This window comes from Macrobrachium nipponense, chromosome 1 (assembly GCF_015104395.2).
Source record: "Macrobrachium nipponense isolate FS-2020 chromosome 1, ASM1510439v2, whole genome shotgun sequence".
NCBI classification, from domain to species: Eukaryota; Metazoa; Arthropoda; class Malacostraca; order Decapoda; family Palaemonidae; genus Macrobrachium; species Macrobrachium nipponense.
The window spans coordinates 186,067,330-186,083,172 of NC_087200.1; the positions used below are offsets into that span (position 1 = coordinate 186,067,330).

General features: G+C 43.1%; 1 protein-coding gene across 1 annotated transcript in view; it reads right to left on the reverse strand.

Moving 5' to 3' along the window:
- Positions 1–647: 647 nt before the first annotated feature.
- The window catches only part of LOC135219033 (rab-like protein 6), a 75,617-nt gene continuing 60,421 nt past the window's right edge, over positions 648–15,843 (reverse strand). The window contains exons 5-6 of the mRNA XM_064255468.1: positions 2,211–2,335; positions 648–780 (exon numbers count right to left, since the gene is read on the reverse strand). Of these exons, the coding sequence (XP_064111538.1) occupies positions 648–780; positions 2,211–2,335 (258 nt within the window). The remainder of the gene's footprint in view (positions 781–2,210; positions 2,336–15,843) is intronic.

The window sequence follows — 15,843 nt, forward strand, 5'->3', positions numbered from 1 at the left end:
CTGCACCAGGTACCTAGCAATGTAAGATGGATAATTTTCATAGCAGACTAGATTTGAATAGAACAATGTATGGCAATGAAATTGATTGCCTCATCTGTTGTTTTAATGGAACAAACCAAAGGATGTTGTGCCCATTTGGAGCCACTAAGTGATTCCATTGAAGGTTAGCAGTCTTGCACATAAACCGGAATCTGATGGTTCTCCCATATAGTGAACATATTGGCAATTACTTGAAATGAATGTTTGTCCAACATCCACTTGGTCGAAGACACTGCCTGGTTGGACAGGGAGTCTGCTGTCACACTGAGAGATCCTATGAGGTGGAATGCTGACAAATGATCATTCCTCACCTAAGCCATCATCTGTACCATGTTGTCCAAGACCACCTAAGCCATCATCTGTATCATGTTGTCTAAGACCACCTAAGCCATCATCTGTATCATGCTGTCATAGGCCAACATGATGTGGGTCCTCTTCAGAGGCTTTAATATTCTGAGAAATAGCAGTACAGCCACCAGTTCCAGGAAACCGATGTGATATCTCATTACTAAAACAGACAACCAGTTTTCCTGCTACCTGATGATCTTCCCAGTGGCCACCCAAACCTGTGGAGGAGGTATGTGTATGTATAACTACCTGCACCTGTCCTAAGCTGCAGTTTGAGGATTAGGTCCACCAAAGACTAGAACTGTAACAGGTCCCTGTTCTGTTCCAACAGTCAAGGTGACACCATGAAGTGGAACCTTCATTATTCTGGCCTGAGTCATCAATTGATGGCAACTGAAAAAAAGTGCTTAGTGCTCCTAGCAAACTGAGTATAGTATAAAATCTAGCATCAGGTTTAATATTATTCAGTGTGCTAGGAATTTCACCTTGGTTACAACTAACAAGTAGAATAGTTTGTCTGGTGGAGTTGTGGAACCTACTGATTTCCAAAATATTTAAGTGAGGTGCAAATTCATTTCTGCTCTCTGCTGATGTCTCCTGAATATCATATGTGTTGGTTTTTTATTGTCTACAAACTGCTCTTAATATTGCTACGTTTATTGAACTCCTCGTCTACCCAGTAATTAATTCATTATTTTGCTTTGTAAAATGGCAGCCATAGTCCTCCAAATATCAGCTGATTTGAGGCGGGAAACCAAAACACGCCAGCCAGAGATAGGGAGTTCCTAAGTTGGGGGAAAATAGACTCTTGTCAGCTTTAGGGACGTATCTCAAAGGGAAGGATGTAGGCAGACTGGTACTTCTTAGGCCTATATCTTAAGCTCTTTTTCCTGTGAACCCTCTGCTGGCTGTATGTTCTGTTTCCAGGATTGCCCTGCTCGTGGGGGGTTAAGCTGACTCCCAACACCCATGAAAAACACCTGGATTCGTCCTCAGACCGCTCGAGTTCATGACCTCGGACAGATGTCCGACCACCCGCCTTCCATTTAGGCCTATCCATGGGGTTACTGGCGCGCCAAGGGACCCAGACCTAAGACAAAGCCGGGTGCCACATTTCTACAAAGATCCACTGAACATGGCATCCAGGTACGTCTTGTGAAACAGCATATTGCCGGTCCCTTACATCCTAGTGCCTAAGATACCCCTTTTCTTTTCCCATTCAAACCCTATATCAAAAGAACTCATCCCTTTGTTTCCTCTCACTGCCTCATGGCCGCATGCTTCCCCTTGTGTGATCGTCCCAGACAAATGAAGTCATTGCATACCTCAGTGAAACATTAAAGTTCCTTTCCCCCAGTGTTAGAGAACTGAATATCCGAAATTAGTGCAAGAAATTCTTTTTTCTTTTATCTTGTTTAATCTGGGATCCTTTTCCAGATTCCCTGAGTCACGTGTCAAGTCTCTCCGCCCGAAAGTGTTGCATTACCCAAGATTATGAAACCAGCTTTTACGAATTCCATTTTGAGCCAGCTATCATCCACTTGAGAGATATTATAAGTCCCATGTGGGGACCAGTAGCATTTACTTAACCTTGGCTGTTAAGCAGCCTCTTGTAAATAAATAGCTGTAAAGTAACTAGCTGAGTTTCTGGCGACCTTTCCTCTAGAGTAAATTATCACTATAAATCCTTTCTTACGGTGAGTTCAAGAAATTAACTATTTTTTCCCTCAATTATTTCTGTTTACGTATCGGAGTTCTTTCAAGGCCGGGCTCATACGTAACAATATAAAGTATACCAAACCAACATATAAAAAATCACTCACCAATTTTTTGTCATGTCAAGCATCATTATAACTCCATTGGTGCCCTTGTAGACATCAAGAAACTCTGCATCTAGTGCTGGTTCTTCAAACTCTAATGACGTATTATCAAGCTTTAGTCCCTCAATCTGAAATGTATAATACATAATATGATATTGTTATTGTACAATAAAGTTTCATACATACTTACCTGGCAGATATATACTTAGCTATAGACTCTGTCGTCCCCGATAGAAATTCGAATTTCGCGGCACACGCTACAGGTAGGTAGGTCAGGTGATCTACCGGCCTGCCGCTGGGTGGCAGGAATAGGAACTATTACCTTCTAAGGACAGATTTTTCTCTTCCACCTGTCTCCTGAGGGGAGGCTGGGTGGGCCATTCAATTGTATATATCTGCCAGGTAAGTATGTATGAAACTTTATTGTACAATAACAATATCATTTTCATACATTCAACTTCCCTGTCAGATATATACTTAGCTGATTGGCACCTTTGGCGGTGGGTAAGAGACAGCTAATTACTGATTAGACAGGTAAACAACATACGTTGTAGGTAATAGATAAATAAAACCTTGGTTCCTATGTGTTTAGACGAAGGGTTGACTTCCTAGCTATTGCTAGGTGTCTGCTTCGTCTCAAGAGCCTCAGCGAGGATGTGACCTATGGCTAAGAGTTCTTGTAGATCTGTCAATGGGGTCTTATCCACTTACTCGACAGAATCTAATGGTCATTTGTCAATGGGGTCTTATCCACTTACATGACAATACACCTATGCCTAGGGGCATAATTAAGGAGCACAACACCGATCCCGATCACCTGCTTAGTTTGAAAAGAGCTATCCCCAAACTCCTTTTCAAACAACAAACAAAAAAAAAAACACTATGTTAACATAAAAATTAACTCACTTAGTTAAGGATCAGTGTCGGCTCCCTATCCCAGCAACGTATCCGTAGACACGTAAAACCAAGAGAGAAGGATCTCTCGTAGGTCAACTTGACCTCCTTCGTGCAAAGGGAAGTCAACAACAGAGTTTGCATCTCCCTTAAGTTACAGCTAATATGTCCTTCACGACATATTGTTATGTTAACGAACAAGAATTCATAAAAGCTCGCACTTCAAGCGCTTTTAATTCTCAGCTATTTGAAGGAATCATCAAGTCATTCGTGAAGTGCTTGTTTTAGCGATCACACTTATTTCAAAGAGACCAGGGCTTCCTTTGAAATGGATCTTTTCTGGATGAAGCCTAGAGCCTGGCTTGCGCCTGGGTGGCGCCTCGAGTCTGGTTGGAGCCTCGAGCCTGGCTGGAGCCTCGAGCCTGGCTGGCGCCTCACGCCTGCCTGACACTTGGTTGGCCGCCTAGCTCCTGGAAGGCGCTTTTTGCCTGACTCATGGCTGGCGCCTCGCGCCGATGAAGTAGCTTCCCCGCCTAGCTCCAGACTGGCACTATTTGGCGTCTGGCCCCTGGCTGACTCCTCTCCACTTGCTGGAGCTTCGAGCTTGGTAGAGTCCCGAGGATGTCTGGCGATGCCCACATCAGACACTCTTATCTGTCTGACTTGTTTGCCTCCAGCGCATCTGCGCTAGGTTGGAGGCCCCCTCTTTCTCTTCATCAGACAATGACAGTGTTCCTTGAAACTGTCTGCCTCTGGCGTTTTTTACGCCTGTTTTTGGCACTTGGCGCCTGGTTGGCGCTACATTGTCCGAAAGTCCTGAAACTCCACAATGGTTTATCAGGAGATTGGAGAAGGGTGGAAGAAATTCTTCCACTTTGAGCTTCTGGCCTCTCCGGCAAGGGAAGGTGATTGTAGTAAACTACATCCATTAGACGATAGGACATCTAACAGTACGAGAGATAAGAGTCTTCCTCCGAGGAGGATCCTTCTTGAATCCTTCCGTTGCTAACGAGATCTCTTCTTACTTGCTGATGAAGTTCCTCGTTGCAGAATCTTCCTATCCTTGTCCGAAGGAAGGGAAGGGGCTTGGAAGTCGAAGGAGACTCCGAGCTGAAATTGGGAGGGACTCCTGATTTCTAGCTCTTTACTGTATCTCTCTGAATACCTTCTGGGAAGCATTTCAAACCCTCATCGCATCCCAAAGACTTTGTAGGCAAAAACGTTTAAACCATCTCTTCTTATGTAGGTGAAAACGTAAGTACCCTGCCTGGGCAACGAAACTTCTATCTGAAATCGTTGAGTCAGGAATAGAGGGTTTTAGTTCTCTTGCCAGACATACTATGCTGGCAAGAACCCATTGCCGAGTCTCCATTAAATCTGATGCGAGATTCCAATGCACAAAAAATTCACCTGTCTTCTTGGTAGTTAAGGGCCAAGAGGAAAACAAAGAATTCCTCATAAAATTTCTCAAAAGAAGTTTGATGAGGAGCAGTTCGATCTTGTCGGAACACGGAATCTGAAGCCACAAAAGATCCCATTCGAAGTACATGATATCCTACTCTTGTCGTATTGAGGATCGTATCAGATCCCGAAGATCTTAATCCTCTGCTATCTCTAATTCTCCTTGTATAGACAGAGTATAGCCTTTACTGTGCTCTTTGATAGCAGATATATATAAAGTTGATTCTTCCCTCTGAAAAGGAAGAAAAGAAAAAAAACCTATATGTGGTTCACAGAGGTATCGGAAGAGGACGTTTCCTCTTCCATCAAACACGATCTCCGCAGCAATTCTATGTCCTGGGCTATGACTATTGTCATTCACCTTTAAAAATCCTCTCATTCATGTCCACTTTGCGGTCAGTCTGCACGAAGACTGACTCAGAGTGGAGAGGTTGTTAAGGTCCATTTGTAATAGATGCTTATAGAATATCAGACTGTCTTGGAAAAGACTTCCAAAACATGCTGTGAGAAGAACGTGACCTCTGTGAATCCAACCTCTAAGGCCAAAATGAGGCATAAAGTATTATCCTCTCTTTCTTTGACGCCCTTTATCTTAAATTCTGTAAAGCATTTATATTTAGGGAAAAAAAAAAACTAAAGTTTATTCCCCTTTCTATAAAATAAAGATGGTGTATATTGCTACTTCTCTTGGTTCAAGGAAAAGGAAGCAGTCTACAGGAAGCCTGTTCGTCTTCTACCTTGCTAAGAGATCTATGAAGAAGACTTTCCGTAGGTTCTCACAACTCTTTTGCAATAAATGTTGACATATGATAACAGTTATTATCGTTGATCGAGAAGGTTCTCACGGACATGCAAAATCTTGCATCGAACCTCTTTTTCCAAATAGGTTCTCTTTGTTAACGCGAACAGGAGCGAAAAAAGAGATTCTCAATGCTCTTTGCGATATGAGAGAGTCGTGGAATTGGCCTAAGTGATTAAATGGGTAACGAAATCAGGAACGAATCTTGCCGTTACCGAGCGTGCTGTCTGAGAGGCTACTGGACTCTTATGTTAATAACTCGCTAAAACGAGAAAATATCTTAGATGGTGCTCTTGGCTCATTGCGCCAGGCTGGCGCTTCTGGCGCATTGCGCCAGGTTGGCGCTTCAGACCGGCGCTTTCTTCTAATACTCTTTATGTTATGTGCCAGAACATCTGTGCCTTTATGGTACCCGACATCCTTACACATGTTACTTCCGTTCTTAGTAGGAAAAAACTCTTATATACGTAGTATATTCTACTCAGGGAAACCATTTCTGCCACGAAGAGAATGTTTCCCATTCCACTCATCCATCTTCTCTTGAGCAATATCTGATTCTAAAAAGGTTGTGTGCGTTTCTCGAAAGACTTGACCATACCGTAGTCTTAAAGTGAATTCTCTACTACATCCATCTTCTCACTAAGCATGTATTCTAATAAGTCCATGCTTTACGTAAGCATGAGAGCATTATATAATAATAATGTTCTGCTGTGTTAGAATCCTTTAATATGTTCCCTACGGTAAACAGCATTGAAAGGTTATAATATCTTTCTTATTGAAAGCTTCTTAGCAAAAGGCAGACAATATTTTATTTATGTTAGCTTAACTATCCCCTCCATTCGAGACTAAGTCCATGATTGTAGGGGGAATATACGGTTAACCATTCGATCCCGTTGGAGAGAGAGATGCAACAGACTGCTAATGACCGAGACCTGGATGGTACTGTATTGGCCTTACGCTTACAATGACAGCCCGGCCGTCTCGCGCGCTGCCTGGCTGCATTCAATCGTGAGTTGCCAGTTACTTCATTTAATGAAGGAATATAATAAAATTATTCCCGAGCCTAAGGAAGCTCTCAATAATGCCAATTTAAGCCAAACCAAACAACCTTGTTAAATACCGAAGCTGAGTAGGTATTGTCGTAACAAACTTTTTAAGCGAAGTCCTTACCAGGAAAATCCTGTAAGGATATAGATAATTTCGTAGCGAACCACAAAGGCAACTATGGTATGGGTATATGACTTGTCATTCAGCAGTCGTATGCAGCAAGTCTTCCTTCTACATTCTTTCCTCTCCGATCCAGAGAGAGAATGGAAATTTTGCCCTCTCCGTTCTTTTCGTCAATAAACACGAATTAGCATTAGTCGAAAGAGATTTCGCAATGAAACTCTCGGATCGAAGAGAAGCCTCAAATTTTTATTCTCTTGGAGATAAGGCCATATTCTACGCCTCTATTATCTGGAAGAGCCTCTAATCAATGAATGAGAGCTCGTACGAACTTGTTCAATTTGCAAACGATTGCCACTCTTTCTGTAAATGGTTGGTTGCATTATTTTAGAAGGAGATTTTAATATCGTCTTATTAGTAATGAACTAATTTTTTTTCAATAAAAAAAGGTCGCTAAGGTCTTATAAACTGAGAGACCTGATCCCTTATTGGCTTCCAATTCCGATCTATCTTCCATTTTCCTGTCCATCAAGTTGGGAGAAGAATGAGCAACCGGAGGAGAGCGCTCCTTCCGTAAGGTGAAGGGCTTTTAGCAGTACCGATTCTACCTGACAAGGGCTAAGGCCGCCTGTGCGACATCTTGAGTCCCCGCCAGGAAAAAAAACCGATCTTGCTCTTGCCATTACTTGCATTAAGACTATCCTGAGAAGGGCGACGGCCGCCTGTGCAACAACTCCCGTCCTTATCAGGAGAAATCCTCGAATGTCTTTCACCTTACGCAGAATCAGGATCTAACTCCAAATACGATGAAGATCCTGGTTTATAGCTTCAGGCGCTTTGCTCCTCGTTTCAGCCGCTTGAGGCTTTCAGGCGCTTTGCGCCTCATCTGAGGCGCTTCAGTATGCCTTGCGCATCGTTTTCATGGCGCTCCAGGCGCTTTGCACCTCATTTCAGGCGCCTCAGGCGCTTTTAGCCTTGTTTCAGGCGCTTCAAGCGCTCCAGGCGCTTTTCGCCTCGTTTCAGGCGCTTCAGGCACTCCGAGCCTGTTTTCAGGAGCTTCAGGCGATTCGCGACTCCTTTGAGGAGCCTCCGACGCTTTTTCGCCTCTCTTCAGGCTCTTCAGCACCTGCGCCTCGATTCAGGCTCTTTAGGCGCTTTGAGCCTCATTTCAGGCTCTTTAGGCGCTTTGAGCCTCATTTCAGGCTCTTTAGGTGCTTTGCGCCTCATTTCAGCCTCTTCAGGCGCTTTGCTCGCATCATTTCAGCCTCTTCAGACGCTTTGCGCCTCGTTCCACTTCATGTCCGAGGAGCTAGAAGCTTAAAAATTATATATGTATGTTTAATCATTAACCGAGATCCATAATTCATTCGATCAACATATATTCTTTAATATCTAATTCGTTCTTCTCAGAATAGATATATTTTTCATATAATGTACCCGATGAGGAATCTGTTGAAATAACTCTTTCAAACCCCATGGGATAGAGCCTCCGTCTATTTGTACGGGGGACGAAAACAGGATAGGGCAATGCCTCTACCGCAACTGTTATCGAAAGATATCTCTCTGAGGTTCCGATATCTACGACGAGATTATCTTGCATCTTCATTGAATCTACGCCATTGAAACTTTCTTCTCCTTATCCGTCAACACGATAATAATAAGGGGAACACATTACATTAGGACGCCTTTCCAATGGCGAACTTGGCAGTCTGGGACGTTCTAACAGAACCTGCCGAGGGGACGCCTGATCGGTGGGGATTCTCTGAAACCCCCTGCGGTTGTCGACATTCCTTCTCCTCTGGGCTTGTGAGCTTGGAAGAGGTCTAGACCTGGGAGCGAGACAGAGCCGATCAGACGCCTCCATTGCAAGTGGGGGAACACTATATTCACTTCTTACCTTTTAAAAGCTTGCATTTGAGCTATCCATTTATCTTCAATTTGAATATATAAATTTGTAGTTTCTGAGGAGTAAGAAGGTGATGAGGATGCAACAACTACTAGTACTGCTAATACTCTAACTGCTCGTTAGCACAAACGCTAAATTAAAGCTTATAAAGTAAGCGTATCAAGTTATATGCTTTTCTGACTTCCTAAAGTAGGAAATTAGAGTTTAATATTTCCTTAATAAAGTTGTAACCTTTATTACATGTAATAATGAATAAATATTAATAATTCTCTTTATGGCAAACTATGTGAGTGTCTACCGATGATTTCGGTAGTTTCACTTAGTATTTTCTTCGAAATTTCGAAGCGAAATTCATTAAAAAGTTAATAAAAGCGTATGCCGAACCAAAGACCCAGTACTTCCCTGCAAAAGACAGCCCAGAAGATCGATGGCGATGAAACCCGAAAATCAAATCAGGAGGAACCGTAAACGTATGTTTACAGTCCAAACGATAGAGAAAATCTGTCCTTAGAAGGTAATAGTTCCTATTCCTTCCTGCCACCCAGCGGCAGGCCGGTAGATCACCTGACCATACCTACCTGTAGCCGTGTGCCGCGAAATTCGAATTTCTATCGGGGACGACAGAGTCTATAGCTAAGTATATATCTGACAGGGAAGTTGAATGTATGAAAATGTCAAATTAATCCTTTTTTCTATATTAGTCAACTAACTGTTACACCATATGAAGTCTAAAGTACACTGTAAATTATGACCAAATGCTAATATGTACAATTAAAGCTTGCTATTTTGCAGAAAACCCATCATCTCACCACAGATTCCTGCAATCTGCCTTGCAATAACAATTTACAGGCAGTCCCCAATTATCGGCAAGGGTTCCGTTCCTGGGGGTGTGCTGATAAGCGAAAACCGCCATTAACCGAAACCCATCAATTTATGGTGCCATAATGATAACCAGTTATCGACACCATAAGCACCCTTAAGGTACCATAAGCAACCTTATGGCATCATAAGGCGCCTTATGGTGCTATAATCGGAACTCGGCCCATTATTGCGCCATAATTGCTGATTTTATGGCGCTAGACAAGCCCCATAAAACCGGATCGCCGATAAACAAGTCTGCCGATAACCACAGACTGCCTGTACTTCAATTTCTTACTTATCTTTTCATTTAAATAGTTACAAACATGATTATAGCTATTGTACCTACAGAAGCTTGGTTTTCCATTACAGAAACCCTTGGCTACCTGGACTGTGCCAAGGGCCCATCAGATAACAGGGAAATCCAGATAACGGTCAGGAAAAAAATGTGTGTTCAAGGGCAACTCCATAACCCATCCTCACTTACCCTTGCTAATAACACAGCTATAAACACTCAATATGCTTATAAACAACAACCATCATACTCTCTCTCTCTCTCTCTCTCTCTCTCTCTCGTCCTTCTCTCTTCTCATCTCTCTCTCTTCACTCTCTCTCTCTCTCTCTCAGTATGTAATGTGGAAAAAAGCATAAGGGTAAAAACAAAACAAAACAAGCTTTAGCAAGTCAAGATGTCTTACCTAACCCTCTTCACCCATCTCACACTGACTCCCCACCCCCACCCAGTCAGGGAAACTTCTCCTCAGCTCCAACCACCATCCAAAACAACCCCTTCCCTAGTGAGTTGCTCTACACAACCTACTACCCTTCCTCTTCCATGGCACCCAGCCATTTGACCCATATATCTTTGGGTCTTGGTCCTTAGTCTGCATGTGTCAGTTATGTCAAATTCTGAATATTGAAAATCAGGCAATCGAGGGATTACTGTATATTAAAGGCCTGTAACAACAAGGAATCCCAAAAGCCTTCCTTCCCTTTTGATGTCGATGGCCTGATGAATCCAGTCTGGGGAGGGAAGTAGAACAAGGAGTTGAGAAGGGTAAGCCAACTTTCTGGGGAAATATGCTTCTGTACCAGCAAAAGGAAGGCTTCTCTCCACTTCAAGATGACGATGGCCCATAGGTGGCCCATCTACTGGCCCATATACATGGGGGCTCTGCCTGACAGTCCCAGAAATTTCATGCTGCCAGGCCACTTTCTCAGGGTTGGCTACTTTCATCTCCTTGATCAATGCCCCTTGATATCTATCCAGCCAAGAGAGGGAGTGTAAGGACCTAATTAGAATTACTTCAAAAGAACTTGACTTGGCGGTGCTAAACTGGATGCCTTGTTGCTTAAATTACTCCAACATGGTGTTGCCTGTTAATCTTAAAATATTGGGGTCTAAGGTTCTGGGCACTGCGATGGGTTTTTCTGGAACTCTGAACGTAGTATTTAGCCCGTCTCAGGAGAGGATGGGGAGAATCTTGTCCGACCTTATTATAGCCAAGGAGCTCTCAGATCCTACCACCAGATCATCTACCTCTTATGAGTCCGGTGATCAGGGGAGACCGAGGATGCACAGATTGATGAAGCTTCAATAGGGTCTGTGTGTTTTGTTCATAGTAGGAGAGAGAAGTAGGATCCTGTGGCCCTGCTGTAGGGGGATCTGTCGGCCACAGAAGTTGGTGAGTCTGTAGGGTTCATCTTCAGCAAGACACCCTGCGAAGGCGACTGCTCACATCTACTGTTACAGGAAGGTGCTTGGTGGTTCATGGACCAGAATTGGGGGAAACCTTGCGTGTCCTGTCGCTGGAGCCACTCCAATGTCTACTCAATCTGCACCGGGATAGGGGCAGGCTAATTCTGTTGCCCAACCAGCGGAGAAACCTCTCCTCCAATACTGCAGGGAGAGGGTGATGGTACTGGCCTTGGAATCGGTTCACCTCCTCAAAGAACTCTGCTGCACTATGGTGCTGCTCTGTGGTAATCTGTTCCTGCTGCTCCCCCTAGACGTTGATCTCTGTCTCTGCTGCCATGATGGAGTGAGATGGGATGCCGACAGAACCAATGAAGCTGACAGGGAATGATAATGACCGGTCCTCTGAGGGAGATCAAGACCTTCCCAATCTCTGATACTTGGTAGGAGGGGAGGGGGCCACAGCAGAATCTGCTTGTGGCCTATTCTTGGATGAGGTGTTGTTCCCATTACCTACCACTTTGGGAGAGGGAAACTGACCTGAGGTTTGTGGAGGGCCATTGTTCTCCACATGTTGAAAGAACAAAATTGGGGCCTTCAGATACCTATTCACCCCAAACTACAGAAATATTTTGACATCACTTGGGAGGAGAAGGTATAACAATTTCACATCTTGCATTTCAGCCTGTAAGTCTCAACATATGCCTTAGAGAAGTCCAAATTTCTTGCTATGTTGTGCCAACCCCTGATCAGACTACTAGTGTCACATACGAAGCTGCTTCTGCTTCATGTTCAGTCACTTAAATGTGCAATTGCTTTAGCTGCATATCTCAAAGCCATCGTTGGCAACAAATCATCTGGATGAGTACCCAATCATACTTTCCGTAGACAATCCACAAGACCTTTAAGGGTAAGAGGACTCCAAGTGCCTTGTTCCTCTCCTCCTGAAAATATTATCTACAATCACATCAAAACATGGTCAAGGAGTAAACCTAACAGATCGGCAAGTGACAGCCCTTGGATATCGCAGAACAGGGGTTGGCACATCAACTTCCTCAAGTTCACGAATACTCTCCTTAAGCCTCCTTTTCTCACATTCAGCCTCATCAGACAGGGAATGGAGAAGCTCTGCACTTTTAATAACATGAATTGCAGAAGTTCTGCACTTTTAATCACCAGATTTTTAAGAACAGGAATTGGAAAAGCTCTGCACTTTCTAAACAGGAACTGGAGAAACTTTTTAAGGACACAAAATAGGATTCCCTTTGGCTGCAAAAGAATTACAGGAATGTTTTACAGATCTGTTGCCTATGGTTGCACACATTTACTTTCTACCATGCTGAGGATGTTTTTCAAGTTACCACAATTTTATATTCCTCAACAACCTCAGAAACATTTGTTTTCAAAATACCCACAACAACACTAAGATCTTACATAATTTCAACTAGCAACATCTGTGAGGCCAAGTGAAGCTGGTTTTGTAGTTGATGTATCTGTAATGAAAACGTTGTTCATCTGGCAACTCCATCATACCATTAACTTCCGACTTCATCTTACATCATCACAGAAAGTGCTCCAACTTCACCATCAAGGAATATAGATCCTTCCTCTCATAGGTATTTGAACTTTGTTTCATCTTGAGCTCTTCAGTTAACTGCAAGAAACTCAACCAGTACTGTACTACTTTGAAAAGGATTTGTTTGTGAGTCACTCAAACCTAACTTCAGATTTCACCTGATTCTCAAAAATAATAAAAAAAAACTCTTTACATGTCACTTAAGGAAGGTACTTTGCTGGAACTCACACAATAAGGTCTCTTGCTGGTGTCTGCAAATTTATTGCAGGTAATATTTTCTACAAACTGTCTCTCATCAGGCTCTTCACTTTTGTAGTAAGGACACAAATGACAAGTAGCCAAGTCTATTCAACAATACTCTCTGCCAGACTATTTTTCTCCACAATGCAAGTATGTAAGCACTTTCTATTATTGGCTAAGGCTAATGATTTTGAGAGTCTACAAAAATGTGAGGGAAAACAAAAATGAACAGGTAAGAATGCCAAGTCACAAGGTCAGAGCACTTTCTACCTCAGTTGCCTTCAAACATAGTTTACAATTACCTTCAATGTGCAATTACTGGGCAACACAAGTACAACTTTACTACTTTTTATTTAAGAGAAGTTTCTCATAAACATTAAAACTGTATTTGCTGGGACTATCAGTTGAAGAGGGTCCTTTTTGACCTGTGGAAGAACTTGTGGACAAAGCCTTTATCATAACTCAACTCTTCTCATTCTTGGCCCTGTGAGTGTGTCCAGGAACCATTCCAATAGCACAAAATTCCCTTGATGACTGATCTGAATAAATAAACCCAGCATATACTCTGACAGTAGATCAAACCTCCCACCCATGCACCTGCCTTGCCAAGTGGTAGAAAGGAAAGGAGACTGCCTCTCCCTGCTTACTGACATTTTCCAATTTGTACAGTTAAGAGTTGTTGCTCATTGGCAGTTCCACATGACTAAACCTGAAAAATTTGCAGTGCCAAAGCATTGCTCATTTCCAAAACACTCACATGTAGATGAAGGTTTTCTCCTGTCCATACACCTGAAGTGTACAAACTATCAAAATGTGAGTCCTACTCACCCTTCTAGAACAACTTAAGGTAACTCTCCACTGGAGTTTTCTGTCATTCAACCACAATGCAAGATCATCTTTCACTACCTGAATGAGCGCCACATGAAGTGCTGGAGGATTGGTGGCAGGTGACCCAAGCCACTTCTAATAATACAGTAGCCAACATAGTTGGTGTTGCCTGTGAGGGACAATCTTCTCCATTGATTTCAGTACACTGGACACAACCTGCCAAAGCTGAGATGACTGTTCCTGTCAAAAGCTCCCTGAGCTTGCTAACCTAAAAATCTGCAAGAAAAACTATTGCCAATACCAACTTTGTCAATATCCACAGGTACGTCACCTGCTGCTTGGGTTGAAGAACCAACATTTCCTAGTCCATAATAGACCCCTGATTATGACAAACTGAAAGATGATCCCAATCCTAAAGCAACTGTTCGTCTAAGGACCACCAGTATCAACTCCTGGCAGATGAACACTTGTGTGAACACCATTGAAGCACTCAGCAGTCCAAAGCAAAGGGGTTTGAACTGGTAGACTGTCCCAGTGCAGATGAAGCAGCCTGGATTCCTGATGAATGGGTATCTGGAAACTCTCCCTCTCTAATAGAAGCAGCTTGAACCACGGGGTTTCAATCCTGAAAATCTGAAAGAAAAACTCATTCAACAGAAGGAGACTAATGACTAGTTTTCAGCCTACAGTCAACTTCACCACAACGAAAAGCAAACTGTAAAAAGTCTCATGAACAGTTCTTGATGATTCACAACATGTTCTTCTCTAGCATTGTCCTCACTAGCAATGATAGTGAGAGCTTTGGACAATCCTAACATGTATGTTGGGAAGATGGTCAGAAATGAAAATATAGAAGCGGCAGTCCTTGAAATGCAGCCTGTAACAGTCCCAAAGGATAAAGACTACCCAGGGCTCCACATCTTCACTGCCTCACTGGCCAGTGTATACCAGACACCCCCTTACTCACAACACTGGGCCTTCCTTGAGGGAGAAGACTGCTTAGTTCCTGATTGGGATTTGGACTAGCCTCTTCCTGATCCTAATGTTATAAGCATAGCCAGCCCGACATGCTTGGCAACAGCCCCTTCAAAGACCCAGATAAGGCAAGGTCACCTGAGCCTCACATCACCACAGAGAGAGAGAGAGAGAGAGAGAGAGAGAGAGAGAGAGAGAGAGAGAGAGAGAGAGAGAGAGAGAGAGAGAGAGAGAGAGAGAGAGAGAGAGAGACAATGGGAAAATCTTCCAGCTTCAAGCTAGAAACCAGTTAAAAACAATCAAAGATTGTAAAACAAGGAATCTGTGGCATCTGGCGACTCAAGCGCATATGAGGCAGACGTTGGTCACTGACCAGGCTTGGGACCTCATGATGTGCCAGTCTTTCTTCAACTGCCTTGGAGAGCGGTTTATCACTCTGCTCTCATTTTGCAAGCAGGCTTTTTTATCGTAGCCTGCACTTTTTAAATTCTATTCAGCCCAGAAGTTCCATGGATATCAACGTTTTTTAGACAAGCCCTCCTTGTTTGCCGTGTTGACCTTCCTTGGGACAGATGCTATTGCAGTAGATAGGACTTTTCCTCTGCATCGTCATCGCTTGTGTTATGAGTGATATGCTGGTCTGTCTCCCAAGGGAGTATTGCCCCTTCAGGGAGACAGGGCCCACTTACTTTGGTTTAGTATTTTGCTTTCGTTTATTACTAAATTTGGAAACATTTGTATTGACAATGTTTTTATGCATCTTTTTATCTTCTCACACATGCCTGGGAACATCGTAATGTTTTATTCTTTCAGAATGTGTGTTTGGAGATGTTCGAGACATAGGGGTTCGTGTTGAATACAAGTTCTTCCCACACTTCAACACAAATTTTTATGGCGTACAATTGCGATCTTCCCTTCTGCTTGCAGGGACAGTCGTGACTGTCGTCTCATTTCTTTCCATTATTTTCGTATTTTAGTGGGAATGGGATGTAGGCTGTACGGCTCATTCCTGTCTTTAAGACCAGAGGTTTGATCCGCGTATGAACAATTCACCTTTAGTACATATTTGGAAAACAACCAGAAAGATTAGTCAGCCACTGTGTTGTGCCAAAGGTCCAGCCATAGTGACATCAACAACCAAATGGGCAATCCCAAGTTAATTCTTCAACAACCATTTTGAGGCAAAGTCCAGAAGAGCAGCTATGCCTTATTCTAACACATCTAAAGAAAAAGTAA